The sequence below is a fragment of the Pteropus medius genome, unplaced genomic scaffold, assembly GCF_902729225.1.
Source record: "Pteropus medius unplaced genomic scaffold, Ma_sr-lr_union100, whole genome shotgun sequence".
Taxonomy (NCBI): Eukaryota; Metazoa; Chordata; class Mammalia; order Chiroptera; family Pteropodidae; genus Pteropus; species Pteropus medius.
Genome location: NW_024354875.1, coordinates 42,676,662 through 42,703,003, shown reverse-complemented (window position 1 = coordinate 42,703,003; position 26,342 = coordinate 42,676,662). Strand labels below are relative to the sequence as shown.

The following is a 26,342-nucleotide window of genomic DNA, read 5'->3' as shown; positions in this document are numbered from 1 at the left end:
CCACCTGGCACAGTTGTGCTATTGTATTCATTATTTAAAATAATATTAATTATGGATGGGATACATTAGTAGTAGGGTGAAGGAATAGGTTCCAGGTGCCCATTGGGGTTAAAATGGCAGAGTAGAAACCTCTGGTCTAGAAATCTGGCACATGATATTCAGTAAGTGTTAGCTTCCCTTCTGTTTCTCTTTCAAAGAACTTAGGCTCAGAAGGCTCTACTGACTGGTTTCTACTCTTCTAAACTCAGGTGAGCAAACTCAAGCAGGGGGCCTACTGAGAATCAGTAGTTTAGTTCTACAGGGCACAATACTGAAATTAACTATCAGTTCCCAAAGTTCTGATTCATTAAGATGACTATCAGGCAGCATGATTTATTATGAGATGTAAGGGAGTGGGAGGGGGTGGCGGAAACCATGTAAATCCTTTGTGAGCCCTAAAGTATTGGATAGGTAAGATATTACCTTATGGAGTCTTGTAATGAAATGCAAAGAACCTTTCAAACCTTGGGCTGCTTTTTTTTTTCCACATAGAGTGAAGCAGCTGTTTGAGGAAATTAATGTAATTCACATTTAAAAGTGGAGATAGGAAACATAAATGTTTGAGTTATGCAAGGGATAGAGGAGCCACAATTCACCCCTAGGTGGATAGACTTTTGCTCTACATAGAGTAACAGTGAAGCAGGAAAGGAAGATGTCCAGCTTGATTTGATAGAGAAAATGGAATTACAAGGTTAGGTGCTGCCTCAGATCAAAAGGAGACAGTGAAGAAGGAGAAGGGAGCGCTCCGGTCTCCCTGTGTAGCTCTCTTGATCTGAGCCTGCTGTTCCCTCCATCACCAATCTGAATACTCAAAGACTTTAGTTAATAAATTTTTCAGAAATACAGAATCTTCTGTCTCAGTGGCATCTCTCCTTTGCTTGGGGGCAAATCTGCTCTTTATCTTGCTCTAAGAAGGCCTCCTACGATCTCCTGCCCTGTCAGGGCCTCTCCCAAGGTCTCCCCAGCTCACAGCCCTCGCCACCCTGGGCCTCTTTCTCTCTGAATACACACCAAACTCGTTCCTGCTTTGGCATCTTGCACTAGCCGTTGGCTCTGCAAGGAACTCTCATCCCCAACTTCACTTGGCTGGTTTCTCCTTATTCAAATCTCAACCCAAACATCACCCAAGAGGAACCTTTCCTAACCACCTACAATAAAGCAACCCCTAGTCACTCTCATAATATCTTATTTGCCTTGTTCTAGCACTTTACAGCACATGACATTCTTATTTTTTGCTTCCTCACAGAAATCTAAGTTCTGGGGCAAGTTTGATTTGATTTACTACCACTGTCCCACACTAGAAGAGTACCTGCATATAGTAGGTGCTCAAATATTTATTGACTGACCAAAAAGAAAGAAAAGCAGACCCTAAAACTGAATTATATTTAATAATTTATTCTAAAAAAATCACAAATCCAATTTCAGGTTAAATAATATTTTAGTCTAAAAAAATTAACAAAGGAAGAAGATTTTAAAGTTTTGTTTTATATTTAAAAATGTATTCCTGATTTCCAGATAACTCATGCAAAATCATATGTAGTGATATTCAATAAAAGGACCTTTTAACCAGTAGTACAAATCGGATTCTATTTGAGTTGAAGCAATTCTGATCCCCAAATCTCATTTTGAAAGATTTCTGAAACAACCTCAAAGCCACAAAGTTTATTTGAAAACATAGTTTAAAATTGCACAAGTATAAATACAATAGTGTGAAAAAGGGAGGGCATGCTTCCCATAATAGTACAAACATACTACCTTAATCTTGGTACTTTGTAAATTATAAGCCAACTGAGTAAATTAAACACATCGATATGATAGGTTACTTTTATGGTAGTAATTTTATTTCAAAGAGCAACACAGGGAAATAGTAAGAAGAAGCCTTAATACCCAACAGAGTTGTGCTATGATACATAATATTTCACTAAATACACAGACATATTATCACATAGTATGCCAATAACTTTTATACCTCCCATTGCCATTAATTTACTATGAGTCACTTAATTTGGGTTGGTTTTAATTTAGAAACTCAATGTAAACATTTAAAGTTAAATTTTTCTTTGTTATCTATTTTAGCTTAAAAATGAAATCCCAAGATTTTAAACATTATTGAGCATGATAAGGAAGCATCACAGAAGAATTTGTCTCAAAACAATATTTTTTGATTAGACTAGATAAGCAATATTCATAGATATACAAAATATATAGAAACGTTTTTTCTAAATAGTTAATAAATGCTTATTATAGTTTGTAAAAAGTTTACTAAATTAATCAGGTTGTTTGTTCAATGTAAACAAATTTGGATAATGAAAATTTAGGAGGGTTTGGGTTAGGTTAAGGGGGGAAATTGAAAGGAAGTTGGTAAAAATTTAGGTTTGCTATATTTCCTTTAACTACTGGTAACATATTCAATCATGGACACATTTCTCACATGGCATAATTCCTTTATGGCTTCTATGCAAAAATTTTATATATCTCAGTGAAAATGCCAAATGACCTAGTTGAGTGTGTATATATCCCTTACTCATTTGTGTGTCACACCATTTCCCTCTCCAAGAAATTCAAAGGAAAAAAAGACATATTTTATTGTTAGCAAAGAACTGCCTCATGGTTCTTCTTTTCCTCCTAGAATTATTTTGAGTGCAGGTTTCTAAAAGTGTCCCACTGAGCCTGTCAGAGTTTTGCTACGACACTGCAACATTGCAAGTTAGTTTTCTCTTGTAGAGAAGGTCCTGAGAAAACACTTCTGAGATTGGAGCACTTGCTTCTAGAGTGTGTTATTTTGGTATTTCTGCAAAGGTTGGCTGTAGTGGGAACTTTATTCAAGGCAAAATACCACATGAGAGTTTTTTAACCCTCACACTTTAATTTTGTTTTTTGTTTTTCCCCCTCCTCTTAACTGTTTAATGCTTCCACCCAAGGATCTTGTCCTATGGAGCTTTGCTCCCTCCATATCTGGTCTCCTTGTCATTTTTGTTCATAAAGCAGGGGTTATAGAAAAAAGCAGTGAGAGGCCTTCAGAGTTGGTCTTAGTGACTGTGAAATCACCTCATTGCCCTTGCATTTCAATGTTTTTGGACATATTGACCAAGTTCGTTTTCCCAAGGAATGTGGACTCTAGTACCTCATCATACAAATAGGGCCATGGTGAGGATAATGGTGTGACTTCCCATGCAGTCACTATGTGAAATTTGTGGATATTAAGGCTCCATGTCCATTTTGCCTTAGAATAGTTTTCATGTGCCTGACATTACCCTGACCTCCTTACCTTGTTTAGAATATCAGGATTTCTAATTTATTACCAAACTTTAGAAAAAATTTGAAATGCACTATTCAGAATTTCAAATCAAAACTGTGTGAGGCAAGCAACATGATTTTATATAATAGAATTCAGACATGTGGATTTTACTTCAGTTTGGGATCTGTTGTGCCTCAACTGGTTTTAAAAAATTATTTTGGATGTCTAAGTACCTGGATTCCTCAGAGAATTACTTTGGTACTGGCTGCAACACTGCATAAACCAGATGTGTGAATATTTGTAAAGTTCAGTGTGGTAGCAAGAAAACAATCTCAAGGATAGGATATTAAAAGCAAATAGAAAAACTGTAACACAATGTTCATGAAAACGATTCCTTGTTTAGAAGCAAGGAAAAATAAGCTAACCTATGAGACTTAATCATGCACTGGGTAAATTTACATTCAGTAGTGTTATCTTGCATGCTTTGGTTAATATTTGAGTAGGCAGATTTGCAAGTACTAATGCATGCATTATTTTTGTACCTGAGGTTATATGTTTTACGTTTTAAAAATTGCCTTTTTACAAACTTATACCAGAGTTCACCTCCAAATACTCTTCAAAAAATATATGTATATATCTACTTCTTAGTTCAAAATGATTTAATTTCAACCAGTTCTATAAATAGTGAGAAGATAGGGAAACTACAGTAAAATCCAGAGAGGGAATGAATTTGAAATTATTTTACAAAGTTGAAATTATATGTGTGCATGTAATAGGAGGCCCTAAAAAGATGGCACACAAATTAAGCCTTCAGCATACCCTGTTTCTAGAATGCTTTTAGAAGCATTTCAAGGTATAAAACAACAGCAACAACAATTAAGTTACAGCATAGCCCAGTCTTGTGGAACTGATTCAGGGGCAAACGAGTAACAGGCACAGAATGACCATCTTGCTTTCTATATTCCCAAGGAACTCACAAAATTTATGGTAAAAAGTTTGGGAGCTCCCATTGTAAGTGTGACTAGCTACAATTGTGTTTAAGTCTTGCTTATATAGCAAAAATATGCAAGAAATATTTATCTCGTATAAGTATCTAGACATGGACCCAAGATTCAATGCAATAGTTAGTTCTCTTGAAGGGAAAAGAATGGAAAGCGGCATAAAACTGTGAAAGTGAGTGTGTCCTGGACATTCCAACCCAGTTAAATATCACTAATTTGCTGTTTTAGTTGAAAAACACAGATTGGCTGAGAAAGTACAACTCACAGTTTTCTATTAAATTTTCCTGGTGGATAAGATTTGCCTTTCTTTCAAGGAGTCATGGGGAGTGATCTTGGGAGAAAGCAAAGGGGATGATGACTCAATATGATTGGCCCAGTAAGTGGACACTTTACTCCTGCCTCTCTTCTACCCTATTCCTCCACGTTCTTCTCACCGTTAGGGTCCAGCAGTGTGTAGAAGTAGCCCACTAGACATAGTTATAACATATACAGAAACTCCGCAGTAACCACTAGCCTTCCCTGCATTTTCATCCAATCTACTGCTGAAATCAGTCCTTGAATGTCACATTCGTGCAGTTGAGTGGCCACTCTCGTACAATTGTGTTGTCCTAAAAGAGATCTTAGGCTGTTACTAAGTAATACAAGAAAAAAAGAAACTCGAAGCCTTCCCGGAGTACCTCAGAAGGGAACCAAGGACGTCCATCCTACTCTTTCAAATGGAAAGAGTAATTTAAATGACAATTTCACACCATGAAGATAAGATGCCTAAAACTGTTCTGTCTTAAAAGAATGCGTATACACTTAAAAAAAAAAAATGTATAGAATAAAGACTCTTCTAAAATCTTGCTACTTAACTTTTGGTGGTACTCTGATTTCTATAAATTTGAACTTGCTTTTTAGTGACTGTTTTAACTTAATTTTATTAAAAATATTATTGAAAAATGTCTTAGGCAATAATTCTGCAATTCCTGACAGGGTACCGCCTATGAAAATCTTGGTTCTGATCGACACTAGATATATTAGAGAAAGTCTACCAAACGTCCTGCAAATTACCAAATAATTATGGAAATGAACAATTGTTTACTCTCCCCTAAAACAACTCCGTGGAGTTTGAAGTTACTTTATATTCAGATAGCAAAATAAACTTGAGACCCTCAAATTTGCCACCATTTAGCAACAATCAGAGCAACAATCAAGTTAAATCAAAGTTAAATTGCACATTTACCCTACTGTAGTGCTTTAAATTGTTACTGCTCTCATGCATTTAGTGACAGCGAAGTGTAGAAAACAGCCTATTATTATTGCAAATTCAGTTACTGTTGAAAGCATAGAATGGCATCATAAACAGAATACTTGTAAATGCTGAATCCTTCTTTAGAGTTTCTAATAAACTATGATGGACACAAGTCAGCTGGCCATACAGTGAAGGCATAGGGATAGGGAGGAGGAAGGAGCATGCTGAAAATGGATGCTATTTTATCAGGCATAGTCAAACAGGCAGCTACCATGGGTTGCAAGAGTTGTTCCCAGACTGAATTTCTAGGATTCTAAAATTCTAAAGAATACCATTGTGGAAAATATGGTTGAGCTTTACTTTACTTCTGAGACTGCAAGGAAGTAGGCCAAGACCGCCTTGTGGCTGCTGCCCAGTGATGACTGCGACTGCTTTGCCCAATGGTTTGTCGCTGCTTATAATATGTAATTCTCAAGGACTTGTGTTTTTATGTTAACTCGAGGCCCCTTCCTATTCCAGGGTCTTCAAATGTAACAGAGGAGACACTTGCTACCTGCACCTTGAGTTCAGTATGTGTGTACACTCCCCTTTCTTCCCCACAGTAGAGGCTAACTCCCCAGTCAATTGAACTGTCCTGACCCAAATGCTCTTTTGCTTGGTAACTATAATGATGAATGTAACCAGCTATCACTAGCCAAAGAACATGAAGAAAAGTTGGAATTAGATTGCTTTGGTGAAGATTCTGGAAGAGGGAAGGAGACAAGATGAAGAAGAATGAGACAACTTGCTAGGATAGATTACTAGAATTGGACATAGGTGAAATTATATTTTGGTTAGCATTTTACAAACAATTTTTCTAATCCTTTAAAAAATGATGTCTTTCCAAATAATCACTAAGCCCCCAGCAGGCACTAAACACTCCGAAGAACTGAGTGGAATGTAACCAATGAAATAAAATGCCATTGCCAACAGATATTACTGACACTTGATAAATGTTCAAAATGAGAGCCAAAGGGGCATGCATCTTTCATATGAAACCACCGACATTCAGTAAGATTCAGCTAGAAAATACTGATATTTTTCACTTAGAATGCAAAAGGGTGAGCAGCGCAGATTATTATGGAACTAAAAAATACTTTTTAGGAAAAAGTGTATCACTCTTAAGAAATACTATTTAAAATATTAACAGTTTAAAAAGAATATTGGTGTGCAGGGCAACTAGAAAGCAAGTAAAACATGACATTTAAGCAAGTTAATGCTAACTCAATAGAAATCATGATATCATCAAACTTTTGCCCTACAGAGAATGCATGAAGAGACAATACCTTATCTTTCGCTTAAGTTCATACGGTCCCAGAAAACACGTAATAAGATATATTTGACATACTTATACCCTATGTCACATCTGCTTTAAAAACATTCCTTCAAAACCCTACACTATGAAAACTATTTTCAGGAATTTTTATTTGGTCCATTGATCTAGCAAGGCTGAATTCTCAAATCTTCTACCCCCAAGTTAAAAATTGGAGCAACAAAACTCCAGCAAGGCATAAATAAGATATTAAAGTGCATATATACAATCCCAGAAAAGTTTTGATTGGGAAAAGCAAAAATTTCTAGTGCAAAAACTGCTTTTGCCAGCAAAGCTCCTTCTCTGGAATCAAAAAGCTACAGTTAAAGTTAAAATTGGAACAGGTTTAAGCAATGCCTCTCTTTAGTTAAGTTAATATTTGTGCATGCACCTTGGCTCAAACTATGTCAATCTTGTAAAAGGGATATTTCAGGGGACAGTTCAGAAATAGTCAGAATTCCCTGATTTGAGGCAGTGCTTTCTCCAGGTGTTCCATGAGCAAGTTCTTAGATGTGTCATTAGCTGCAAGTGGGGACAAAAAACCCAAAGAATATGTTTTGCGATGTGCTTGCAGCTTGTGAAAAGAGTATTCATATACAGTTACTTTATCTTAGTTTGTCTTCAGCCTCTCAATTCTTCTTTTGAGCCCGACCTTGACTCTGTAGATAACATTTTGTGCTTTGGGATCTGAACAGCTACTGGGCATTGTCTGTAGGAATTCTCTTCGGTTGTATCACCAACGGCCTTTTGAACATCTGGTTTAACCTTTTTGGAATTCATAAAATAGTTTTGCATTTCTCAGTACAATTATACAGAGAAGGGATTATCATTTTTTATTTTTATTTTTTTCATTTCCTTCAAGGATCCAAGTTGAAAGCTCTTAGGAGGACATCCAGGTCACCGAGATTAGCCGCCTGGAAGAGTTCAGGTTGGTCCATCAGAGAAAGTGCGATTCTGAGGGCAGCCCAGATGTTCCCAGAGATGGCAGGATGAGGAACTTGCTGTTGATTCCGGCTCTTTCTTTGCAGACTGAGGGCAGTGAGAAAATTGCTGACAGCTTCTCTAACAGGGTAGAAAAACAGACATTTAAAAATGCAACAAATTTCAGAGTTAGCAAACTTAAAAAAACAAAAATGGATTAAGTTATTTTAGTCTAAAATTCTAAACCACCTCTCTCTGAGGTTTTGGATCATCAGATGAACAACTTTCTGATTCTGTCATGATTCTTTTGTGAAAGATCATCGTTAAATGTAGTGAAATCAGAAAGGAAAAAGCAAAGCAACTTTTATTTTAGGAACGTCATGTGGGAGAGAAAGAGTAATGGCAAAACCATTGCTAACTCTTTAATGCATTCGATTTCCCCTACTCCAGGAATGATGTGAAGATGTAATCCATTTGCAGATGTGATTTATATAACTAGGGTTGAACAGGAAGCATCTGGCCCTACTCAGAAACAAAGTGGTCCAACTTTTTCTATTAGCGATACAAACACGGGAGGCTTCCGGGGTTGAGTTGAATTTGTTATCAGAGCACCTGGACTTGAATCTCATTATTTAGCCTTAGCAAATTTCTATTTTCTCCAAGCCTCAGTTTCTCCAATTATACAGTAGGGAGAATAGAATTCATTGTAAAACCTTGTTGTGAGGTGCAGTTGAATCAATTTATGTGAAAACTGTTATCATTAGGTTAGATCAATAGTTCTCAAAATGTTATCTGGGGAACCATGGGGGTCAGTAGGTCAAAATCATTTTTATAACAATACTGAGATGTTATTTTATCTTTTAACTCTCATTCACAGTGTACAGTGGATTGTTCCAGTGACTACATGATGTATGATATCTCAACAGACCGAATGCAGAAACGGATATGAGTGTCTGTCTTCTATTAAGCAAGATATTAAATAAACGTGTAAAAATGTAAAGGAATGCCACTCTTTACACTAAACATTTTTTTGGAAAATAATTATTATTATTTTTAAAAATTTTAAATTTTTAAATTTTTAAAAAAATTACATTTATTGGGGTAACATTGGTTAATACAATTATATAATTTTCAGGTGTACATTATCATTTGGCATCTGTATATTCTATTGTGTGTTTACCACTCAACGTCCAGTTTCCTTCAGCTATATTTGACCCCCTTTACCCCGTCTACCTCCCCGCTCCTCTCCCACTCCCTATCCTCTGGTAACCACTAAAATACATAATTTATGTTAACATGTAAATAGTTTATTTCTAAATGAATCTTTTAAAATTTTCTCAGTTTTATTTCTAATATAGTAAAAATTAATAGATAAAACCCACATAACAAAAGTCCATTGAGGTTCCCAACAGTTGTTAAAAGTGTAAAGGAGTCCTGAGAATTTGTGTGTGAATTGCTGAGTCAGATGCTGTCCAAAGGCCTTCTAGCTCCTCTGGTACACCCTTGCTCGTGCGCCAGGAGTACCTGCTGGATCTGCCCTCTTCAGCGCCTGATGTCGCCCTGAAGTGTATCTGACAAAGTGGTCTTCACTAAGAATAAGTATCTGCTTTACTTTTCTTAGAGGCTTTTCACACACTTGATCTCATTTAATTCTGCCAGGAAGTTATTCTTAAGCATCTCGTAAGAAACATTAAAGAAAGTGAGACTGGATTTCTGATTCCAACACACATATCTAGGCATTTGCTTATTTATACTGTTAAGTTTGTCTGGAAATAGAAGGCAGTTGGGGAATGATTGCACTGTATGTAGGAACCTGGGTAATGGAAGGCAGTGGGTATTCTAATCACCCTCTTTTAGATTTCTTGTAATCAAGCGAGAGAGGAGGATTTATAAACAGATGCTCATGGGAGTCTACTTTGAGGGCCATTTCTGGCTCCCTCGTCACAGGATGGCATCTCGAATGAGGACTCTGTTTCCTCTCATCCTGCTAGGCCTGTAATAACTCTGATGGGGGAGAGGGGAAGGAAGATCTTGGGATTCCCTCGTGTACAGGATGCTCTGAGTCACTAAGTATAAGGCAGTGGTCTCTGAGGGACATGGAGCGTAGCAGAATTGTCTAACTCAATAGCTTTGTTCAGCAACTCCAGGTTTTTCTCATGACGATAGCCTATACCTGTTTCCCAACTTGGGAACTCAAAGCCCTTTTGGGGACTCAGAAGATTGTACATATATGTGTGAATATATGTTTCACACATATACGTATTTTATCTTCCCTAGTGGCACCCTCCAACTGCCTGGTCATTGTTCCTGGAGGCTGCCACTGGTGGCTGTCCTGAGCTGTCTGAATGCTATGGTGGCCCCACAAAATGGGGACATTTTGGAGTCCTCCACTATCCTGTGGATCAATTCAAAGAGAACTCGATCGTTACCTCTGTGTATTGTCAATATAATCGATAGGCAGTCAGTCTGTCACAACAAAGAGGAATGATAGAAATTGCAATGGATAACTGAAGTAAACTTTGAAGGCAGAGTTAAGCTGAATCAAAGAATTTAAACTCTTTCTTTTTCCTTAATCATGTTAAGTTTCCATATTCAGGGGAAGCATTACTTTTATTGGCCATCAAGACAGAGAGGTTGTATGATCAAGTTGCAGATGTATTTGTTAAGCTAAATTAAACTGTCAGGAGCTCAAATGAGGCTCAGTTCACTTAATAAGCAGAATATGCCTTGTGATCCTGTCCAGATAATGGGCATAGCCTCTTTGGAGGAAGAATTAGTCTTTACTGTGTTCTTTTAAAAACCTCTTTGGAGGAGAGGCTGGGTGTCAATTTGTATCTCTTTTTTTGACTCCTAGTTTACAGAAAAACTGTTATTACACATATATGTATTAATAAGTGTAAATTGTGTATATGTCATGATTAATAAAAAAGCATAATTATTGTAAAGCATTTCTCATTTTATAGTTGCTTTCCCTCATTATACTAATACTAAAAATATTACTATCAAAGGGGATGAGATTTTTTTCATTAAAGAGGGGTCTCACATTTGAAACAATTAAGATTCATTGGTCTAAGCTCTACACTGGAGCTCCGACAGACAAAAGGGTAGTATTTTAAGCTACACCCAAGTTTCAGGCCAACAATTTCCTCTCCTTATTTCAATTGTATGCAATACTAGGATAAGGCTTGCCTTTGACTCTTTCTAGAAAATGTGAGATAACAAACAGCAAGTGTTAAAGCTCTTACATAGACACCTGAGCTTTTGAAGAAGAGGTCTCAAGACTTTGGTGGGTACGAAAGTATTTTGGTGATACAGAAGTATTTGTACCAACTCCTGGCTCTCTTCTGAGCCACCTCTCTATTGAGTGTTGTTATTTCCTAAGCTTGCACCTACACCTCAAGTTAAACTTATTTTCAGAACTCATTTAAGGTGTATGTCTCACTCGATGGTCTTTTTCTCAGGAAAAAATGCAAGATGTTTATCATTTCACAAGATTTCCCATATCCAGCATGACAACAAAAGACCCACAAAGCTTAGCTGAGATGTTCTAAAGTTGCTATTTGAGCCAGATGGACAGATTTAGCAAATAAGAATCCTGGATACACAGTGAAATTTGAGTTTCAGATAAGCAATGAATAATTTTCAGTATAAGTATGTTCTATGCCATATTTGGGAAATACTTATCCTAAAACATATTTGCTATTTATCAGAAATTCAAATTTAAATGGGCATTCCGTATTTCATCCAGCAAACTTAACATTAACTTGTTTCATACAGAAGACTTTCTGTTTGAGGATTAAAAATTCCCACCTCAACAGGGTTGCTCATTTCTACCTGTCATGGACCTTCATGGCCTCCTACAAATAGCCCTATGAAGGCTTACATCTGTGAATGCCAAGATAGTATTTTATTGGACCGTCAAGTATAATTTTCGACATTAAGAAGTTACAATTAAGAAAACTCATCCAGAAGCTTTATAAAAGCCTCCTTTAGTAGAATTCAATACATCTACATGTACATATGTATGTATTTATATCTCTCTTTGTTCTAAAAAAAGGACCTAAGGTGTCTCATAAAACATACCTGGAAAATAGGTGAATAAAAATAGTAAAGATAATATCAGGTTAGGGAAATCAGATGAAGCCAAGAATGAAGTTAATATACCCAATGGACACTTTCAGGCTTTAGACAGCTGGTATGCAGGGAGGCAGCACATGTTTGACTGTTTGCACAGCTAATGTAACGAGGACCTCAGCGAGCGGCACATCTCACAATGTCCACAAAACAAAACAAACCGGTTTCTCAGGAGTCACTCAGCTTTCCTGGTTTTGACCTGAGGAAGATCCTCTTAGAGATCAGAGAGTAAGCCAGTGACTAATGTTCTTTCTAAGATCCGTTTAGTATAAATGCACCAACTAGTTTCGAAAGACTTAATATTTGCCAAAGGCACAATGCCCTAATGCAGTTCAGAAACAGCAATTCTTCAGATGTCAAAAGAATGAAATCCAGTTATGTAGCTCTCTGATGACTTATTTAAATAATAATAATGATACAATGATGATAGCAATGATAATAATTACAGTAATAATTCCTGCTATGCATTGAGCATCTGCTTTGATGCTAGGCAATTATATTTAACCTGCACAATAATTCTGTAAGATATATATTATTACCTCTTTTATTTTTAAGCAGGTGAAGAAATTGAGTTTCAAAGTTATGTGCGCAGAGTTATAAAACCAGTCAATGGTAGAGCTGTTATTTGAACCTGACCTTGTCTGATTATAAAAGCTTGGCTCTTTCCAAGAATGAGAAAGCATTTACATTTTTTTTTTGGTGGAGTTTTAAAACTAACATTTAGTTCTCCTTTTTCCAGTTATGAAAATGATAAACTATTTATTTAGAAACATAAAAAATAGAAAAAAGAAAGAAGAAAAGAAATCACCCAAACTTTTATTACCCAAAAGAAACAAAGGTCATTTATGTTTCTTTTGAGGAAAAGAGAGAGGATATAAACATGAACGATAATAAGGATTTATAAGAGAAGTAGGAAAGCATTTCAAATAACCCACCATTTAAATTTGTTTTCTTAATTCTTAAATATTAATTTTATTGGTAAATTAGGTTTAGAGAACCTGAATTCTTGATTGTGCTTTGCCAAAAATTGGCATTGGGACCTTCTTAAGGTCCCAAAACCCATTTTGCTGGGTTTCCCTATCCCCCAAGATTTTCCTTTTCCTTACTTGGAAAATGAAAGTTTGGACTGTTCATGTTTCTAAAGAGTTGCCCTTGGGGTTGTTAAAAATCTGGACAACTTATCCCAACCCAGACTGACTGAACCAAAAGCTCTGGAGGAGGGGCCTGGGAATCTATATTTCACAAGATGCTTACATAACTGCAGCCCTCTAAAGACTAAGAAACACTAAAGCAAATTGTTCTTGCTTCAATAGGCATTGGGACCTGAAGGTTCAAAGCTTACTCTTAACAGAAGGAAGATTACTCCTACAAAAGGAGATTTTTTTTTACTGGGAAATAATAGTCAGCCATGAGCATGACTCTTGGTTTCCAGCCTGCTGCCATACTTCACCTGTAGGCGCCCAGGTTGATGCAGCTTATCCCCAGATTGTATCTGGATCGGATGAAGCCTGGTTGGATCTCCAGGGCTCGTGTGTAGGCCTCCACAGCTTCCTCACTGCGGTCTCCATTTGCCAAGGTCGCCCCAAGACGGTTCCATAATGAATAGTCCTGATGACAAAACGAGAGCTCTCTAATGACCAGTACAAGACACAATGACAGAGTAGTCCCATATCCCTTGCAGAAGAAGGATGATGGCTACACATTTATCCAGTGCTCATGGACAAGAATCATGACATGGCGAATTACTCAAAATTCTTTATGGACTACTTTGTAAAATGACTTTTATTCATCAAAGAGCAGCTACCATTTAATGCTGTCAAGTAATTTGTGTTTCTATTTCAGGTACTTAAGTATTAACAGCCACAGGAGCATATCGTTACTACTGATCACTTTAAACCATTGAATGTAGGGAAATAAAGTATAGCAGAAATGTACGAAATGTATCTTGTGAAAACATTTTTTTTTTTAACAGAAAACCTTATGGTTTCTTGCTATGTACTTACCTCTGGCCGAACAGTTAAGGCAGCATTAAATGCATCTATTGCTCTATTAAATTCTCCACTCAGGTGGAACAGTACCCCCAGACCTGTCTGTAGGTCTGGGTCAATCATATCTCCATTTTGGTGGGCAGCTTCCAGATATAATTCCTTCACTCCTTCCAGAACAGAGCTACAAGGGGTGAAAAATGGATTTGTAATTCAAATAATCTAAACATGAATGATTGACTATTATGTTCTCTGTTCCAAGGGAACATTTAAATTATAGTCTGGAAAAATGTTGCTTAAAATATTTTAGTGTAATGAGAGGACTATTAATACTGCATGTTAAAAAATACCTGCTAATTTTTATGAAATATTTTGTCGTACAGAGATACAAACTGTGCTCAGTAAAGTCTCCACAAGGAGAGTTTCATTGACTCTGTAAGTGTCAATGTAGAAAACCCAAGGGCTAAGTGTCCTGAGGCCTCAGTGAGAAAGAATTTAACATCACGATTTATTGTGATAGAAACAAAATTCCCAGAAGAAAGGAGTTCCATTTTTCCCCATACCTAATTCTCAGGCTTCATAAAGCTTGGCCCATTGGTACTTACTATAATTTATTTTAGGTTAATTATATGTCTAAAGCATTTGGCTTTAAAATATGGTACTGATAAATGTTTGTGAGTGCCCACGATGTAGATCATGTGTCCAAAGGTTGGCTCTGGTCTCAGCATGAATCTTTTAAATCAGTGCTGCTCTTCTAGCAGAATACTGTCCTATAAACCATCTGGAACGGGTGGTGGCGGGGCCCTGAGGCTCATTAATAACCCTTGTGGTGATTGAGTATACGGGTGTGATTTAATGAGGATACCTATCAACCGGAGACTTAGACATCCGCCGGGTGAGGCCTGGAGATCCCTTCTTGCTCTTCACAAGGTATTTGTACTTTGGATTTTGCTTAATCCAATTCTTTAGAGCTTCACAGGCATCCTGCTGATGGCCGGTGTTAGTGTAACTCACAGCCAAAGCCATCAAAGCTTTCAAGTTATTGGGCTGCAATTCTAAACACCTGAAAGAAGGAAAAAAAAAAAAAGAAAAAAAGCCCAGCCATTTTCAGATTTTTTGGGAAGCTAGAGCCTGAACAATTCTTTAGAAAATTTGAGGTCTTTATTAATTAAATGGTGCAAAAATATTGCTAAATTGTGTTAAATCTCTGGAAGATACCATATTTATTTACATGAAAATTGAGACCGCACCATATTTTTAAGTAAGTTAAAACACCCTGATGAGTGCTAGGTTCGGTAACTTTAAAAAATGGTTTTAAAACTACAGAAAGTGTGGCTAATTCCTGCACATAATTTATTAGTAGTTAGTTTAATTAATGAGAAGTAGGGCATATCATTATTTTAACTCTGCTCTGCTATCAATATATTAAATGTACCTGATCCACAAACAAACTGACTCGAACTAAATTTAGACAGCCCAGAAGGAAGTCTGTACAGTGTTTTGTAAAGGAGAAGGAATGCACATGGGAATCACCTGGGGATCTGGTAATACGCAGATTCCAATGCAGTGGGCCTGGCATGGGCCCATGGCTGGGCAGGCCTGACAAGCTCCCAGGTGATGACAGTGCTGCTGGTAGTCTCTGGTAAGACTTTGAGTAGCAAGTCCTAGATGGTACTTTAGAAGACCATTCATTCATTCATTCATTCATTTATAAGAAACATTAGGAAAAGTAGAAGTCTACTTACTAGGGGCTGTTTTTTCCCCAGGGTTTAAATAGGGGCTCTAATCAAATAAGGTGTGATGCTACATGCACCCAAAGTAGTCTAGATCTTCAGTCAGGGGCTCAGGAGTGATACCTTCGGGTTGCTGAAAGTATCTCCGGAGGTGCTCCGTAGACCCCAGGAGCTAAAATTACACTGAGATTATTCTGAGTATGTTTTTCCTGAAGAAACTTTCAGATGCTGCAGAAGGCTAGAATGTTAAAGGGAACTATTTATTCAAGGAGTCTATTTCACGATTGCTTTTGACATAGACTTTTTCGTGCCAATGAGGGTCAATTGATTTTTAGATGGCAAAATACTGTGATTTAGGAACATTATTTCTTTGTAAGTTCTTGTTTTCCAGAGTAAGTGTAAGTAATATGTGGCATCTCAGTACTTATCCTGGCCAAATTCTTTACAATGTACTTAAGGCTCAAAAAACAAATCTGAAAAACAGGAAGTTCATTAATTAGTGTCCATCAGTGATTTCGCATTTAGCTTCACCTACCTCTGGAGGGCGACAATAGCCGCTTGTTCATTTTCATTCTCTGCCTGGGTTATCCCGAGAAACTGCCATGCCTACAAAGAAACCCCCCCCAAAACAAAAAAAAAACAACTGATGGCAACATTGCAAGAGGAAGCAGACTCACTCATGTGCTAGAGAGTTGGTTTGTTTACCTGTGACAGATCCCTCTGTGCAGAGCAACCTGTCTCAGATCTTAGAGTCTTGTAAAAGAGAAAAATATCACATGCATTTCTTCAAACTCTTGTGATATCTGGGTCAAGATCCTCTGTCACAAACTCGTTTTTTATTCTCTCCTGTGATCCACGGAAACCTCTGAGTTTCTGAGATTTCATAATAGTAGGTATCTTAAAACCAAAAGATTATCTATCTATCATCTATCATCTATCAATCATCTATAGATATATAATTCTGCATTTGTGAGGAAAAGAGGTAGAAAAATAACCCAGAAAAGTAGATAAATAGTCTATAAAGTTTGTAATAGGAAATCTCAAGATGTACTAAGTGACATTAGCTTATATAAACAAAAATCAAGTAGTTATTAGAAGTAATGCAAAATTTAGAAACTGAGGAAAACAAAACAAAATAAAACAAAACCCTCACTGTTCTAATAAAATCACTGTTAAAATGCATAAAAATACATAAAAGTGCAATCTAATGTTATATATAATTTTATAGCCTATACTTATGTTTCATTATAAGTACTTTTTTACATTTTTACAAATTCTTTCTACTTATAATTTTTAATTTAAATTTTCTTGAATCGATATCCTATTATTTACTCAACCAATCTCCAATTATTGGTCTAAGGTTGTTTCCAATCCTTTGCTTTTGTAAATAATATGAAGAATATCTTAAAACAGATAATTTTTTTTATATCTAGAATAAACGTCTTTAATATAACAAATTTATACTTATACACTTTTAAGAACAATAATTTCACATTATTACAAGAGCAATATGCATCAACGAAACCTCTCATTACACACATTGTCCTTGAATTTGCCGGGCGTGGGGGCGAGAATCTGAGTCTTCGGGATTTAAAAAAGATTTAAGACGTGCATAACTCTTCCACCTTTGAGAATCAATACTATGGATGTTTTAAAATAAAACTATATGAAAAAATTGTATTGGCTTTACTCTTATAAATTACTATTATACAAACCATGTAAACTCAAAAATACTAATTATTTCCCCCCAGAATATCAGTGATTCTTTTTAATTTTTCAAATGTACAGAGGGCAGCCTCTATTTTGATCTCATCTTCTGTACATCTTAGAATTCTTCTTAAGAAAAGATTGATGAAACAGTCTTTCTTTGGGGGCTTCTTTCTAGCCTTTGGGCATGACATCATTTTCACTGTCCACAGATCATTGATTATCCTAGCCTTGGGGTCTCCATGGATTCAGAAGCCCTGGGTCCTTGTCTAGGATCCATTAGTTACCAAGTATCCTAATTTTCTCATTCATGAGTCTGGGATAATAATGTACAACTTATTTATTTTTTTAACCTCCCAGAGTTATGTCAAACGACATAACATATATGAAAATGCATAGCATTTAGAAATGTAAGATGCCATTATTATTTTGGGGGGCCGATCTATAGTTTTCTCTTCTATAAAGATTCATAGATCTTTTTAAAAATTCCAATATTTTGGTTCAGAATTCCAGCTCTCAGGTCAATCTCATTTCACCGTCAGTCTTTAACAAGATACCAGAGGCTTTAGTAATCAGTTGTTTTTTTCTACACAAACTAAGTACAACCAATAGTAATAATGAAGGCTAAATATTGATGTGATAGGCACTGAACTGAGCGCTTTATTCGTATGAACTAATTTAATCCTCGCAACATCCAATGAGATAGTTATTATAATCATGATTTTCATTTTACATATGAGGAAACAGAAGCTTAGAGGGTTTAAATGACTTGTCCCACATTAGCTCATAGCTAGCAGTAGAGCATGATTTGAACCTGCACAGTTAGGATAGCAGAGCCTAGAAGCTCAACCACTATTCTATACTGCCTTCTCAGCACCATATATACCCCTCAAATTTCTGCAAATTCTTCTGGGAATATACTTTATAAGATGTTTCCTGAAAATAATAAACTAAAAAAGAAACCTTTATACCTGCTACTCTCTTATTACAGAATGTAGTGGACCAAAACAGGATTGCAGAAGCCTCTTTGCTGTTCTCCCGGCCTCTGTCTCCCATCATCCTTCACATCTCAGAGAAGGGGTTTTCTAACACGCAGATCAAAACGTGTCCCTCTTCCCTAGTGTTTCCCCATGGCTTTCAGGGTGAAGTTCAAACTCTTGCCTACCTCTCCTTGCCTCCTCTCCTGGCGTTCTCTCCTCCCCTCTCTCCTCTGATCCAATGTTTCAGGTCCCTCTGCTCATCCACAAACCATTCCCTCTAAACAACAACTCGACTCCCCTACTGTCTTTAATCAATCGTCCTTCAAAACGCAGCTTTGGATTCATGGTAGAGGAAGGCTGGGTCAGGCGCCTTGCTCTCTGCTCTCCTAGTCTACTGCACATACTCTGACACTGTATTTATTACACTGCACTGATTTATTTATCTGTCTCTCTAGACAGACCACTAATGTGCCTTTTCAACTGTTCCATTTTTCTAGTTCTTCAGTGTTTTAAGCCAGTGCCTGGGACAATCCCTGGGACATAGTATGTGCTCAATAAATGTGAAATGAGTAAATCAAAGGTGAGATGTGGTGTGACTCTAGACCCAGATAAAAATATACACTGCCCTCTAAAAACTGCCAAACTTCCAGGTAGGCAATTTTAATTTTTCATTTTCTGTCCCCGCCCTTTATTTTGGAGCCCTGAAGATTTGCTCAGAAAACAGGCTATATCAGACTAAAGCAGGTTAACTCCCTTGGGAACCTCGACTTGATGCAAATGCTACCCAGTAGAGCTCTGTGTCACTATCTGTCCCTCATTTGGACATGAGGCCACTTTCTGAGCCTGGCAGGATGAAGGGGAAATGAAACCTCTGCATCTCCAGGGTCCTGAAGAATTGCTGCCTCCATGAACAGAATGGTAACTGGCAGGTCTCCTTCCTTCAGCCTTTTTAGGCCTTCTTCAAATGCCCCTGGCCAGTCCTTGAAGGGGTTTTCAGTGTGGAAGTAATATCCCTACAACACAGAGAAGGGCCAGCACAAGAAGATTCTCACATTCAGTAAGTTCTTTTTAAATTTTAATTTAGTGTAATTAAATTAATTGCAATTAAATTTCAATTACTGCTTTTTCCTTATTATGAATGTACATTTTCATTGTTTAAATTTTAGACATTATTTTGTTATTGAATAATATGAAAAGATATAAAAAGTTACCCACAATGCTGCAACCTAAAAATGATCCCTGCAAATATTTTGGAGTTTGTTTTTCTTCTGATATTTCTTTTGTTCATTTTGTTTTAGCCACTTCCCCCCCAAAATTTTTAAAATAGTTTTTGGACATATTTTTGCTAGGTGCTGCCACCCAGTCTTCCTGAAGTATTGATACAACGTAGTGTACATCTGTTTATGGACTGTGGCCCTTTTGAGGGCTAATAAACCATTGTAATATCTAAGATTTTTTTTTGCCCTTCCACTCTTCAAACCAGTTTTTGCCCCATTGGTGGCTATCTTGCCTACTGAGAATGCATGTTTTAAAGTTATAGAGCTTCTTTTATGGTAAAAATTTAAACAATGCAGAATGTACAAATACTCTAGTATTTTTGTACGAGTACATAAATTAAATGAATAAATTCATACTATATATGCCGTTTTGTAGCTTAAGCCCCACTTAGTTTTAGTTATTATAATTATTTATATTATATTTAAATTTATTTAATCAATACCATATTGACGAACATTCAGATTACTTTCACTTTTTTAATCGTTATAAATAAAGTTACAGTGAAAGCCTCATCTCAAATCTTTTTCTGCACTGATTATTACCGTATGATAAATTTCTAGAGGGCTTTATTAGGCTAAAAGCTTTGAAATATTTTGAGGCCTGTGATATATGTGGGTGAATTGTTTTAGAGAAAGTGTGTCTCAATTTAAACTCTCATGAGAAGTATCTGAGAGACATTATTTGTGGTAACCTTACTAGCATAGATTATCATAAAATTCTTTTAATTTGATAGATACAAAGAAGCTAGTCTGATAATGCTAAGGTTTTAAAATAGAACAAATGGAGACCTTTATTCTTCATAGGTGCTTAGAAAGACAAAACCCCTTATCAAAAGCCACAGGGTATGACCAGCTTATGTAGTGGTGTTACAGATATGTGGTCCCAGGAGTGAGGAACTCAAGGTCCCAGTCATGTCTCAGGTTCAAGGATTATAGCCCAGAGTCTGATAATCTGCATCAATGTTCTTCTTGTGTAGTTTTTCTTTTTTCTTTTTTCTTTTCTTTCGTTCTTTCTTTCTTTCTTTTTTTTTGTGGAAGAGACAGTCATTTTTAATGAGATGGTTGTTTTGATTTTATGAGATTGCCTGGCCTACTGAGGGACACAGAACACTGGGAAGAGAAAGACTATTTAATGACTATGTAGACTGCAAATCCCCTAAAATCAGAAACTATTAACATCATTTCTCCAGTATCTAGTGCAAAGTAGACACAAGTAAATATTAGTTGGATTGAGCTACATAACACAGAAATTACTTAGAACTAAATATTACTGAGGCCTTTTCCACTACAAAAATCATAATATAAATATATACTATATATGTCCCCCTGCCCCCACCCTGTGTAAGAAAATTCTACATCTCTTTCTATCTTTCAAGTCATTTAAACTTATTTCTCAAGGTTTGTTTGTTTGTTTGTTTTCAACTGTTTTTTAAAAGCATAAATCTAGGGGCAACTGGGACTTCATGGGTAATTTGACTGGTTGTTCACCGTGCTTACAGATTCGTTGGGGCTTCTGTCAGAGACTATTTCTGAGGAATCCCCTTGAGACTTGATCTGGTTGTGTGAAAGGTATCTTTACCACTGAGTTTTTTGCTAGCTGTCTAATGACCAAGTGTGAAATACAGTCCTAAGTCCTGCCTTACTCCCTGCCCATTGATATAACTTCTGTATGCTCGTGGGCATGACCGATGACAAAACGCATTATGGAATTAGCCCAGTTCTTGTTCCAACCTACCCTCAATGTCAATTAGTTCAGCAACTAGCCCACAGTCAGGATCCAAGATCTGCCAAATTTTCTGTTTTAACATTGATAAAAATAAGGATATTCCATTCCAGTTTTGCTGCCTTCACACACTGAATGATTATATTGTTTTCATCTACCAGAATTTCTTCTAGGTCAGATTGACATTAAATTGTCTGCTTGCTTCTTGTATTTTTCACAAATTGTTATCAACTAATTTATAAAAATATGATCCAAAGAGGTTAAAAAAATCGGTCAGCATGTATAGGAAGAGAATCGGTCACCTTCTCGCTAGCTGAGATCGTAACTTGGTTCTGGGCTTCTTGGTTCTCAGATATCCAGTTCCTCCGGGCCATTTCTTCCCATTCTGCTTGCATCTTATCCCAAAACTCTGTGTCCGACTAAGAGACAGGAAAAATGAAGAGAGAAGGATTTAAGAACATGCTATATCATTTGGTTTATTTCCAGGAAGACAATTTTACTGATAGATCAAATGAATTCTAAGGAGGAATAAAATGTTGAAACTGGCCACATCCAACTCAGACGTTGAAGAGCTTCTGGAGGGTACTCAGTGGTCAAAGTGTTGAAATGGATTAATTGTGACTTTTTCCAGCAGGAAAATAGCTACCATCTGAAGGACCTGGATCACATATCCATTACTTGAACAATTTCAAATGTGGGTACCAGACACACATTTTAGGAAGAGTGCTTTCTCCTTGAATTGCTCCTAGGATATGAGGAATTGGAGCAACAGCTTTGGGACTGCTTGGGCAGTGACTTGGGAGGCAGCTGTCTGTAGACAAAGGAAAGTAACATTAGTTGATCCTACGCTGTTCCAAGCACTGTGCTAGAAGAAAACTGAGCCTAGAGGGTTGTGGTCACAGAACTAGGGATGCACAGGATCTGAACCCTAGTCTGGCTTCCAAACTCACACTTAGCAGCTTATGGCAAACTTGGTGTTAAAGAATGAAGGACTCTGGCTTTGGTTTCGAACTTCACTAAGTCTTCTTCAAGGTTTTTTTCTATGGCGAAATGATATTTTCTCCATACAATTTTCTTTTACATCTTCTAAAAAGAAAATTGGGCCATTTGTTCTTTACTTCAGAGGAGATGTGAGTTCCTGGATGGAAGCAGACCTTTTCTGCAAGATTTGTCCCAGATGTGCTTCTATTTCATTAAGCCTAAAAAGAATGCTTTAGGTGTCCTGTAAGGAGAAAAAAGGGACAAGTATCTTAAAGAACTTAAGGAGGAAGGGGAACTTTTCAGAGGTAAGGAAAGAGAAGGAGGATGGAGGCTTCTGAGATGGGTGGGAGACTGATGCTTAGCTTTTAGGTGTTTCCCTGGCAAATTGGCCCAACCACCAAGAGGATGACAGAGGGTGTGCCTGGCGTGGTGGGGGTGCTGACTTGAACGCTGATCTCCATGTGTCAGGGAAATAGAAGGAAACTGGATTTCAAGGAATCACTTGGGGCTTGGTCTGAAGTTAGTAGTCAATGTGACAAATAAGAGGATGAAGACTCTGTCTTTGTTTTTTGGCACCACATAAGCTTTCCAGATTTGGTGCTCGAAACTAAGTTACCTGACAGTGTGGTAAGACAGATGCTTAGAAACCACTTTACTTTCCTTAAAGAAAACAAAGAAGTGGGTATTCCTTGAATATCTGAGTCTGGGGCTGAGATCCATACTCTTTACTGCAAATCTCAATTTCTATGATCTAAGTCTAGTGACTTGTTGGCACACCATCAACCTGACTTGCGGTTGCCCTTCACCTTTTGATTCTCTCAGTCTCACCCTCCACTCTGCCCTGATGTCTGGGTAGTGGTTGTCCTGTGACGGGAACTCTTCTTCAAAGTTGTTTTGAATGATAAATATAACCTTATCTCTTCCGCATATAAATGTTCAGGGAATGAAGGCAAGCCCAGTGAGATTAATTCCAGGCTACTAAATAAATAGGTCTTGTTCTCTTTGATTATATCTAGAATACTCATTCCTACCACAGAAATGGGTCCTGTCCTTTCAATGGGGGCATTTTCTCAATGAAGACTCTTGACAATCCATGTCTGGGATGCTAGAAGCACGTGGAATGGCCACCACTTTTCTAGGTTAAGGTTAAGAATAAAATTCAAAATTTTTTTTTAATGAAATTTTGAATTCTAATAGAATACTAAATTGTTCAAACAGTAATCTCAGATACACAAAAGCAATGGCTAGATATAATACTAGAGGAAAATATGCTATCATGTTAAGGGCAATCTATCTTTGAATGAAGGGACGATAGGCGATGTTTTTCCTGCTTCTTTACATTTTTCCGTACTTTCTGAATTTTCTGAGTATGCATTGATTTTATAATTATAAAAAGATTAAAAACAGCAATAAAAAAGAAAAATAAATTAGTTTTCCTTTTTCAATACTATGAAAGCTCAACATTTATATACTGAAGAGTTAGGAGAAAATTTCTAGAGACTCATTTTCTTGAATAGCTTTTCAAAGATGCATGTTCAACCTGTCTGCATAGACACTAAGAGAAATCTGTCAAGTGAATTTTATAATGTTTACTGATTTTCCCAAGCCCCCTGGTGGGTGATGTGAAATGTCAATGACTTCAAGTACTTTCTAAGGCAGTTACGTGTTTCCCTAGTGAGAGTCCCTAGAATTTAAAGCTATTACAAACCTTCTGAATGAAAGTATGAGGAGGATTTTATAATGTGTACATCTGGGTTACAAAAGGATGCATCACCTTTCCTGCAGTTTCAAATTAGAGCAACAGATGCTTAAATAAGACTGCTGTGGGAAACGGAGCCACAGCGAAGGTGGGGCAGCCAGGCTGTCATTTAATGAGATACACCAGGACTTTCTGTTATCACTTTGGATGAGTTTTGCTGACTAATTAAAGTGCACAGCACAGTTTCATTTAATTACAGAAGACTACTTTTAGCACAATCAATTTTCATCCATCTCAGAATCCAGACTTCATTCACGTAACTGCAATTAACATTGCTTCTTTTTTCTATTTCTAATCAATTTCAGAGAAACCTGAAACATATTTGAATTTTAAACATTTAAGACATGACCGAGGGGATTTAATGTATTGATGATTTTCTTAGCTGTTCTGGGATTTTTAGATTGTGTTTTATATTCTACAGGCAATAAATTACCTGCTTGCACTAGAAATGAGCTATTGTTTGCAATCCATTTTCATTTTAAAAAATAGCTTTTTGGTGATAACAATGGTAGATGTTCATAAAAAACTTGGGATATGCAGCATGATGGCGCAGAACAGTAGCTTTCTCTTCAGATGAACCTGGGAACAAATTCTGGCTCCATTTCCAACCCACAAGTCCTTTAACCTCTCTAGGTCTCATTTTCCTTACCTTTAAAATGAAGACATAATAGTGATCTTGGTTAGTCATTGTGATAACTACATGAGAAAAATATATCTGAGGCATAGAGCACATGGTAAATGGTCAATAAAAGCAGGTTCTTAAACGTGTTTTTGTAACATTGAAAAATATAAAGAATGAACAAAAATCATCCATAGCTTCAAAGCTCAAAGACACTTTTGTGAGTATTTTGGTATTTTAATTTTCTGTAAATACATATCTTCTTCCAAATATCTTTCTTTTCTTCATTTAAATCTTTTGTTTCTACCTAATTATTCGACAATTGGAGGAAAGTTAAGACTATTATAGTAAAAATGGATTGTTTTGTAGCAATTAAAACAGTATTTATGAAGAGTTCATTACAACATGAAATAGTCCTTGAGTTATAACATTCCATGATAAGTAGTATGATCACAATGATAGAAAACAACAACAAATAATATACTAGGGTAAAAAGACTACAGAGCAATGCACCAATAGCACTGCTTGCATGTGATGGGATTATGTGTAATTTGTCCATCACCTTTTCTTATACTTTTCAGCATTTCCCAGATTTTCTCTTGCTAGCATGTGTTACTTTGGTAAAAAAGTGAAATTTGATTTTAAAATGCTGACTTCTTTTCAATTTTATTTCCTCTATGATGTCTTTTCTAATGACCCCCACATTAGAATAATTTCTTGCTTCTCTGAATTCTTTCAACACAGATAATCTGTGTAAGTGGTTTGGAAGAAGTATGAGCTAGAAGCTGCCATTACCCCTGTGAACTGGAACAAATAACTTTAACTCCTCTATACATTATTTTTTCTCATTTGTAAGGTGAGAAAACTGGGTTTATTAGACAAATAGCTCAGGCTTCTTTGTCTATGCAGATTGACTCAGAAGATCAGAATAAAAGGAAAGGAAGATCTTAGCTCAGGATTACATTGTTTTTTCTTTTTTTCTTTTTTTTTTTAAAGGGGTCTTCTAGCCTGTTCACCGATCTCCAAAAATTATAATTTAAAGTATATTTGATATTTTCCCTTCACTTTTTGATTGTAAAGTAGAAAATAAAAATTTCTGTAAGAATAATGGCAAAATTAAATATTAATTAGATTAAAATATTGAAAATAAGAAAATTAGTTTAGAACCAGGAAATTTTAAAGAATAGTAGCATATAACCAGTTCCCATTCACCAAGTCTATTTTGGTCATCCTTGAATTAAAATAGAGATACCTTCAGTTTTGTGGGTAATCATAATTGTCAATTAGAAAAATTCTAGGATTCTGCCTGAAAGGAGTCTGGCTTTCTTTTTGCCTCTTTAGCCATCCACTGATTAACCATTACTGGATCTAAACTTTAAAAAACAACCAATCAACCAAACAACCAATCAATCCACCTATTTTATATGTGCAAAAGAAAAGAGAGTACCCCTTGCATTGAGAGGAATAAAAAATCACTATGCAAGTTTGGGTAAAATATTTGCCACATGATGAACAACTTTTGTTATAGTGAAATTATGTGCAGTCTGTTAGGGACCTCATTGCCTGAAAATTGCCTAGGCTGGTGAAGAGTGGCTGAAATGTCCCCGCTCATCACATCTCTTGTTGACTAAGAGCTCAGTATTAGTTGAGGATTCTGTAT

The 26,342-nt window shown here is 36.5% G+C and overlaps 1 protein-coding gene across 6 annotated transcripts in view; it reads right to left on the bottom strand.

Moving 5' to 3' along the window:
* Positions 1 to 1,423: 1,423 nt before the first annotated feature.
* Positions 1,424 to 26,342, bottom strand: part of PEX5L (peroxisomal biogenesis factor 5 like) — a 203,225-nt gene continuing 178,306 nt past the window's right edge. For all 6 annotated transcript variants that reach the window (XM_039855381.1, XM_039855382.1, XM_039855384.1 and 3 more), the window contains 7 exons: positions 21,626 to 21,742; positions 19,193 to 19,336; positions 16,172 to 16,242; positions 14,769 to 14,966; positions 13,922 to 14,087; positions 13,369 to 13,526; positions 1,424 to 7,925 (listed from right to left, as the gene is read on the bottom strand). In XM_039855381.1, coding sequence (XP_039711315.1) covers positions 7,721 to 7,925; positions 13,369 to 13,526; positions 13,922 to 14,087; positions 14,769 to 14,966; positions 16,172 to 16,242; positions 19,193 to 19,336; positions 21,626 to 21,742 — 1,059 coding nt within the window. In that variant the 3' untranslated portion in view covers positions 1,424 to 7,720. The remainder of the gene's footprint in view (positions 7,926 to 13,368; positions 13,527 to 13,921; positions 14,088 to 14,768; positions 14,967 to 16,171; positions 16,243 to 19,192; positions 19,337 to 21,625; positions 21,743 to 26,342) is intronic.